At 40.0% G+C, this 8,923-nt stretch overlaps 1 protein-coding gene across 2 annotated transcripts; it reads right to left on the reverse strand.

Annotated features, from left to right (window-relative positions):
* Window positions 1-2,348: 2,348 nt before the first annotated feature.
* LOC148014273 (alpha,alpha-trehalose-phosphate synthase [UDP-forming] 5-like) lies at window positions 2,349-7,287 on the reverse strand. 2 transcript variants are annotated; one of them, XM_087667348.1, is made up of 4 exons: window positions 4,465-7,287; window positions 3,740-4,013; window positions 3,152-3,464; window positions 2,349-2,972 (listed from the first exon to the last, which is right to left on the reverse strand). In XM_087667348.1, exons 1-3 carry the CDS (start codon window positions 6,459-6,461, stop codon window positions 3,192-3,194), a joined length of 2,544 nt encoding a protein of 847 aa, XP_087523474.1. In that variant the 5' UTR covers window positions 6,462-7,287; the 3' UTR covers window positions 2,349-2,972; window positions 3,152-3,191. The 2 variants fall into 2 exon arrangements, with proteins under 2 accessions (XP_087523474.1, XP_087523473.1); XM_087667347.1 differs by lacking the exon at window positions 2,349-2,972 and having other exon boundaries at window positions 3,054-3,464.
* Window positions 7,288-8,923: the final 1,636 nt, after the last annotated feature.

Raw genomic sequence — 8,923 nt, forward strand, 5'->3', positions numbered from 1 at the left:
AAAAACTTATGAGTAGAGAAACTCAAACAAATAATTCCAAAAGTCATGTACTTTCTTCAAAATAGTGGTACTATTATCATGAATAAGCATACATTCTTATGCTAGTAGAATACAGAACAACAGTGTACTCCATGTAGATGCCAAATCATAGGATTGTCGTTAAGGTCTTCTAGGAAAGGAAAAACTATAGCTTCCAGAAAAACATAGTCGAAACCATGTACTACAAGGCCACAAGTTGGTATGATATACATAAATGGAAATCAACTTGGGCAATCAAACATGCAAGTATCATTAGCACACTAACAATATGCAGAACTTGCACATTAACCACGATGCAACATCATAATATTTTTTAACAAAGAAGTGATAGATATATAAAATAAATGCAAGTTCCAATTGCTTTGTCAAGCACAATCCTCATCCTTGCATGCCAATACAATAGAGTCAACATCATAGTAATAAAATGTGGATTGTGTTGTGTAAACAAAGAACGGAACAAGCATGTAGTTGTCCTATTACTAGACTATACAAAAAGGATTCTCCATGTTGATCTGCTACAACTATAGCTTCTAAGAAATTGATGTTTGTGTCGATCTTGATGTCCAAAACAACAACTACAATCACAAACAATATGTTAGATTGACAATTGATTCTCAATAATTCTTTGGTGTCTTGTTGATACACCAATTGCTCAATGATCCACCGGGCTTAACAAGACAACATCTACATTGCTAATGTGTTCAAACTCTTTTAATATGTTGTATAATTTAGCAATACAAAGATACAACAAGAAACCAAAAGACCAGCACCATAGTGTCAGCCTTAACTCTACTAGAAATATTGCCACTAGCTCTAGTATAACTACATTATCCGATGCCAATTCCAACCAACATTGGGTCAATTCAAAAGCAACAATGCAAAGAAGCAAGACTAGGCACATTATCTATAACATAATATACAAAAAATTTAAAAAGGTGTATGTAGGCTATACGACGAATGTTCAAAAAAGAGTCCATCAACACAAAAGAAAACCCCTCACAAAATGAAGAATTACATGGAAGCCTACCAACCATTTGAGGATAATTTTGAGGTCAACATAAAGGCATTAAGATGGTAGTACAAACAATTTTATGTATTTCTTTAGATTTTAAAGGCAATGTAGGTACGATGAATTCACTAAAGTAAGGCACTACTCCTTGCGAGGGTAGTAGCATGAAAATTTCATTCACTTGCAATGACATTTAAACCCATCAATAGAGTATTTGTCAACTAAATACTCTTACAATACTTTGTTACAATTATACAAGGCTATATACATTAATATAATGTTGAACAATGGAAAATGCTTGTTTGAAATACACATGATGCTCAATAATATTAGCGAAGGCATTTAAAAAGGACTAGAACCCAACACTTACAAAATGTGACAATTTTATGGAACCAAGAAGATCTTGAAAATCACAATCAAACTCTCCAAAACAAGAATCCGCGTGGACCGAATAAATGATAACCTTACCCTAGGTTTAAGGATTTCATATTAGGCAAACATAATCAATTTCTATTCGTAATGAGACCACTAACCTTCACCTCCATCCAAGCCTACTCTAGACCAACAAAAACTTCCTACACTCAATACTTGCTTTGTTAATATTGTATGTTACATTGACCAAATGCTAGGGAATCCAATGGAACATTTAAATTAAAAATTTTGGATATCTCATATTCTTACAAAGAAGTCCTTAGTTCATGTGGCTAATTTTTAAATATAAGTGGATAAATTAATACTAACAAAACTCGAAACATTTATATAATGAAGCATGGACTACCAATGAAGCTTAAACCTAGAACTTGGAGAAATTTGCTTCAACTCCACTTTTAACCGTAGAAATTCAACCGTGTATATTCCACCTTTTCAAATGATTTATCACCCTTTGTTGAAGTATTGGATTGGCAAATATTATTAGTTTGACTACACATGGTATTTAGATTGGTTAAAGCATTTATGTGCTTGCATTTATGACCCTTGAAAGTTCACTCTAATGCACAAGTGATAGTGCCATATATACCTACTTGCCACAAATATGAAGATGCTCTAGAAGCCAAATATCAACTAATAATGCACACTCTTCTTAAAGCTTCCAAAAAAACAAAATATGTGCCTATATGAAAACACCACTTAGCAAATCCTTGTTATAACTCCTATAACTTGATTAAACAATAACAAAAATGTATAAAAATGCCTCCAAAAATTGTGTCACAACATGAAAGCACGTCCATTTGGCAAATCCCTGATACAAGTCTTAGAACTTCATTAAACAATAACAAAATATGCGATAGATATGAAAACGCCTCCATTTGGCAAATGCTTGTTGTAACTCCTAGAACTTCAATGAACAAGAACAAAAGATATGTTGCCCAATGTTTCTAGAGTAGACATTTTCTTTCTTGGAGAGAGAGAGAGAGAGAGAGAGAGAGAGATTTATACAATCTTATATTGGCCATTTCTCCCAACTTAACAATCTAGATCAAGAAGAAATTTCCTCATAGGCACTCTATCACATTCTAATGTTATACGTTAAAAGAGAATCAGCCCTAAAGTCTTCTCAGTTGTAGCTGTTAGAAGTTCCCACATCCAACTGTTGATTGTTTTAAGCTTGCAAGTAGGTACTGTATGTGGCATTACTCTAAGCCCTTGTATGAAGCTGTGCACGTGCCACCAACAATTTTGACTACATGCTACAAAATTCTCATTACCATCCAAGAGCATAGCATCCTATAGGTTCCAATTAATCACACCAACCTTATATGCAAGTCTAGATGGAACAAACCTTTGATGCATCTTCACATGAAAAGCAATTGGATTAGGTTCCTATTGATATTGCCTGCACTCAGGCTTCATGGTGCAGCTAGGAATTCAGGCTGGGCCACCAAACATGACCACAACCATTTGCACCTGTAAAATTTGGTACAACCTGGGAAAGACATGCCAGTACATTATCTACTTTAGATGATAAGTGAGGCATTGACCTTCAACTCAATAGACAACACTCAAGTTCTCAAAATGTGGCATATAAACTTGATTCCTTCTATACATTGATAGCATAAACATCTGCTTCTCAAACTTGCACAAAAGTTAACATGTGTGGATGACCTGGTTTTTAAAATTTGAGTGGCATGAATCTTGAGGCTGTTCATCCTGATACTGCAGCCAAGCCTTCTAACATTTTGATAACTTCTGCAGTATCATCCAGATAATACTTAGCTTTGCTAGGCTTTCGTCCAACTGTACAAGCAAAGACCTCAGCTGCAGGGGATTGTGGCGGTTCATCCATAGCACTTGCAATTTTCTCAAACATATCCTCGTCTGATCTGTCATCTCCACAGCAAAGCACAAAGTCTGGGACCGCTCCCTTGCTCACCATAGAAGAGAGCAGCTTTTCAGCTATGACCCCTTTGCTAACTCCCTGCCAAAAAGCAAAACAAGGGGAAAGAACATTGAATGAGAAACTAGACCGGATGGCTGGAACTCACCTTTTAAGGTACTAACAAAACATAACTCTAAGGATTATGATGGCTACCTTTCCAGGCAGTAATGAAACATAACACAACGATGTGCAGCATAAGATGGCTATGCAAGAGCTTTCAAAGAGTTGACAGTAATAAGTCTAGCTAGACCTAAAATAAAGTGCACTTGGCATGGAAAATTCTTGATGGTAAATGAATTGAATGGAAGAAGTACCTGAGGCTTTACTTCAACAATATTCTGCCCAATTTTGACAGTTACTGGCTCATTAGCTAAAACACTTTCAAGATGATCCACAAGTTCCTTTGCCTGCCATGATCCAAAGTCTGGATCTGCATCTTGATAATGCCAGACCAGTGCACTCTCCTTGACCTCAATGTATGAACCATCAGTTGTTTCTGTGTATGTGTTCATGATTGGTTCTGCAACATCCTTCCAATCAAAATCTGTAGCAGGTATACTCGTTTCCCAGTCAGAGTCTTGTTGCCACCTACAAGCAGAATATAGTAAGCTTCCAGCAAGACCACGAATGCAGTTAAGATATTTTAAAGGCAGATGTAGCTTCTGCATAACCATGAGCTACAGTGTAAATGGGCTGTACTGAAATTAGTGGCAACCCATTTTACATATTAATATCATTTCCAGTGCTAACAAAAGGATAACAAATAGTTCCATAATTGCAGACAGAAAAAGCTCCAAGAAAGCAATGTGTAACCTAGGATAAATCTGTATAGCCTGAAATCAAGACTCTTTAATCTTATGACAAGATTGAACCACACAATCAAAACACTGAACTCAAGACACTCTTTAACCTTATGACAACATTGAACCACACAATTAAGACCGAATCCAATATATGCAAGAAGCAATTGGCAAGTAAACATGGATAACCGACACCTCTCTTTGCCCCAGTGATTGGGAATCATGCTGAGGTCTGGTACCTGTAAAAGTAGCCATGTTCTGCTGCTAAGCCCAGATGCTCACATGATGAAAACCATTCACTCAGAATCTGCCTTCTCCTTCCACTGACTATAAAGACGCAATTTCTTGGGTCATTGCAGAGTATGTTCAATGTTTCCAGGACTTCAGGGCAGGGAGTTTTGTTGATAGATGTTTGTGGCATCATAGTACCATCATAATCTAGGATGATAGCCCGATGAGAGGTCCGCCTATAAGCTGATGCTATGTGTTCTGGTGAAAGCTTCCTGAAGTTGGGATCCAATGCCATCACTCTGAAGCTTAAACCAAAACCAATTCCCCAGGAGCGCCTCCGTGCATGATCCTTGCACGTCCTTTCCAAGTCTCCCATGAAACTCTGAGCCCAATATGCAACATCATGAGTGCTCACATACCTGTAATGTTTTTCATGCCGCATTCGCTTCTCAGGCTCAGGGGTTGTGATGGCCATGTTGAGTGCATCGGCCAGACTGTCTATGTTCCATGGATTGACCCGTATAGCTCCACTGAGAGATGGAGAGCAACCTATGAACTCAGATACTATCAGCATGCTTTTGGGTTGGGGATCATCACGGGAGCTAGAGGTCACAGCACTAGAGTCTGCACAACCTTGCCTGCAAACAATGTACTCATAAGGAATCAGGTTCATCCCATCTCTAACAGCTGTCACCACACAACATTCTGCAACTGTGTAATAGGCAATTCTTTCTGGCAGTGAAGTATGTGTCTCAATGAGCACCACTGGTTTATAGTCTTCGTGGCCATACTGCAAATTAATCCTATTTGCTGTTGCATTTGCCTCAGACTGGACTTCCAAAACATCTTTTCCATTGCTCCTTGCAGGATTTGCAATCTGCACTAGTACAACCTTTCCTTTCCATTCAGGATGTTCTTTAAGTAGCTGCTCCATTGCTAAGAGCTTCAAGCCTATTCCTTTGAAGATATCCATATCATCAACTCCTAAGAGCACCATTTTCCCCTCGAACTGCTCCTTTAGCTCGTTGATCCTCCTCTGTGTTTCTGGAAGGTTCAGACAAGCCTGCAACTGTTCCATGTGGATGCCAACAGGCATTATCTTGATGTTCACAGTGCGCCCATAATATTCTAAACTGATGTAGCCCCTCTTTGACTCATACTCCAAACCCAGGATTCTCCTGCAGCATGACAGAAAATGCCGGGCGTAGTCAAACGTATGAAATCCAATGACATCAGCATTCAAAAGCGCTCGGAGCATCTCATCTCGAACTGGAAGGGTTCTGTAAATTTCTGATGAAGGGAATGGGCTGTGAAGGAAAAATCCCAGTTTGACCCTGCTCCATTTCTTCCTGAGGAAAGTAGGAAGAAGCATCAGGTGATAATCATGAACCCACACATAATCATCTTCCGGGTTGATGACTTCCATCACTTTTTCTGCAAATGTCTTGTTGACTGAGACATAGGCTTGCCAGAGGAGGCGGTCAAAGCGTGCACAGCCATGGTCAGGGGTCAGTGGAAGCATGTAATGAAACAAGGGCCAGAGTTGCTGTTTGCAGAACCCATGGTAGAAGCGATTACGAACATCTGTTGGAAGGAAAGCAGGGACACAGCTGAATTCCTCAAGCAGCTGTGAGGCGACTTCCTCTTGCTCGCTAGGCTCAATGTCAACCTTAAGGCAGCCAATATATGTCACTTCCATGCCATGGGGGAGTCCATACTTGACTTGCAAGAGAAGAGAATCAGTATCCCAGCTGAAACTCCAACCTTTCTTGTCACTGTGCTTGTGTGCATTCAAGGGGAGTATGTTTGCAGCTATGATGCAACGATCTTGAGAGGCGGAGGAGGCAACCTCTGACGCTGTACTTGCACTGTTGTCTTCATCGGCGACCTCAGAGAGTATGCCTGGGACTGTCATAACCCTCGGGAGTCGTCTAGGCCCTCTCGGCAGTGGGGGAGGGAAATCTGAGGTCAGGTCTAAGAGATTCGAGTAAGACCTTGAGGACATGTTTGCCCCTTGAATTAGTGAACCCTTGCAGAACTGCGATAAGCTATGGGCGAGGAGCACAAATTACCATCAATTCCCGAGGAGAACCGTGAAATCAAATCAATATCAGCTCAGGCATGTGAAATTGCTGGCTGACAAGCATGCCATTTCCCAGTAGATGGAAGCTGAGCCTGTCTGTGGCTGCAGAATCTGTGAGAACTCCTCCATGACTGCAGCTTGGGATCAACATCGAAGCTACGACGACTAGTGATGCAAGCCTTAACATGGCAGCAAGACTTCACCAGAAACCATGAGAGTCTGTGAGCGAGGCCAGGCAGCAAGAAAGTGCATGCTCGCTTATGGCAGAGGGAGTGATCCAGGCTAAAATGCTAAGCAAGAGGACATGATGGTGGAATGGTTTCGCGCAGCAAGCTCTCTCATAATGGAGGATGAGAGATGAGCTGTCGAGGGAGCCGGGCGGGGGGGGCCGGGGGGGGGGCGGTTTTGGTTCAGGGGGTGATGCTGTGGATGCAGGGGGGTTGTGGGGAGGCTGCACTGTGAGTGTTGGCCATCATGATGGCTTCAGCTCGGGATGGGGAGGTGGGGGGGGGGAAGAGATCCGTGGGAGCTGGAGCCTGCGTACAAAGGAATCGGGATGGGGGTCCTGCTACTGTGAAGGCAACAGTGAACTGTTTATTCATGGGTGCCACACAATGGAGCCATGGATCTCTCTCTCTCTCTCTCACCCCAGACACACACACACACACAGTCTGTCTCTCTCTCTGTGTGTCTCTCAAGCATGATGCTCCTTCCAGACTTGCCCTCCCCCTTCCCCATCAGACTCACAAGGAAAATACAAGGCGCATGATAGAAAAAAATTTAATAAAAGAAAGGGGCACATTTTTATTATTTTTTCTTTATTAGTGCCCATTTTCCTGTCCCCACACACACACGCGCGCGCGCGCAGAAAAGCCTAAAGGTACCCGGCCGATGCATTTCTGATTGGCAGATACTTTCCCTGTGCCCAATTTTTATAATGCTGTTAAAATAGCTCCCATTAGTTTGGGGATTATATTTTATTATTAAATCATTTACAAGTACAAATTACAATTGCTTCTTGCCTTTCTTTCTTTTTTTTAATATTCGTGATTTTTTCTTAAAAGGATTCACTCCTGATATTTTTTTAAATTCCCTAAATTATTTACCAGTATGATTGTTTCTTGTCTTTTCATTTCCTAGTAGAATTATTTCTTGTCTTTCTTTAAAGATTTTTTGGTCACCCTCGATGCCAAAACAAGTATGAATAGATTATAACTCCCAATCGCTAGGGGGCATGTTGCTATTATTAAATTAGATTTAATAATGTTGTTATTAACTATTTATAATTACTATTTATGTCGTTGTTGTTCAATGGTAACTTGTAAGGTTTTATTAAATTTGTTTTTAATAATGTTGGGCGTGCTGAGTGCTCTCTCACACCTTAATTAAGCGGCCCCAAAGCCTGCCCACCATAATAATGAAAGCTAGGAAGTATGTGATGTAAATTTGAATGATCACTTTTATGAGGGCCCTCTCAAGCTAGCTATTGGACAGTGCCCCCCCATCCCCCTCGAACCCCACCTAGCGCAGTAACATGTGTCATGTATTGTAAAGATTTCAAAAAACCCTTCAAATCTTACAGAAAAATGGCTTAGAAATCTTTGACTTTACAAAATTCCTAGTTATAAAATGACAAAATGCATGCAATTCGCTTCAAGAATCCCTCCAAAGTTTTGAGTTAGAGGTTTTCGTATGTGCCACCGAAAATGTTTTTTTTGTAAACAATAACCCTAGCTCGACTGCCCATAGACCGCTCTGCGATATAAATAGCACCTTGGTGTATCTTTCACTAGGGACCACAAGTATTATCTTTTGCTTTATATCGAGTCAATATCTCATCTGAAATTTGATAGAAACTCGAGCTACTTTAGAAACTTGCCTTTATTTTGATTAATATTAAGAATGACTTTTTTGTAGTCAGTGTGGATGCGTTTTTCACATGCAAAGGTGACAAGGTAGCCAAAGTTCCAACAACATCTGGGATACCTACAATGACAAATGGGCCAATATATTTGTACATCTCTCTCCTATCAAATCTACAAGGTTAGAGGAAATGGACTTATTATTTGTGAACAATTGATTAATGATACCTAAACTTAATTGGCACTCATGATGAGTAGACACCAAACTCTAAATTAAGTGAACATCACTTTCGAGAGTGGCGGAATGGGGATAATAAATAGTCTTTCACATATGATTGGCTAGCATATTTTCTAAAGTTGGTGGGATGTTGTGGCATGAAGAAATTCCTTACTTTACCAACCATTATGGCATACTAAAATGGTGGGGACAATAACAAAAGTTTCATCCAATGTCACCATCATTTTGTCATTTTCCTTTTCTATTGAACTATGTCAAAATTGAAAATAACCATCATTAGTCAT

The sequence above is a fragment of the Lygodium microphyllum genome, chromosome 25, assembly GCF_053477565.2.
Source record: "Lygodium microphyllum isolate KBCC chromosome 25, Lygodium_microphyllum_v1.1.10, whole genome shotgun sequence".
NCBI classification, from domain to species: Eukaryota; Viridiplantae; Streptophyta; class Polypodiopsida; order Schizaeales; family Lygodiaceae; genus Lygodium; species Lygodium microphyllum.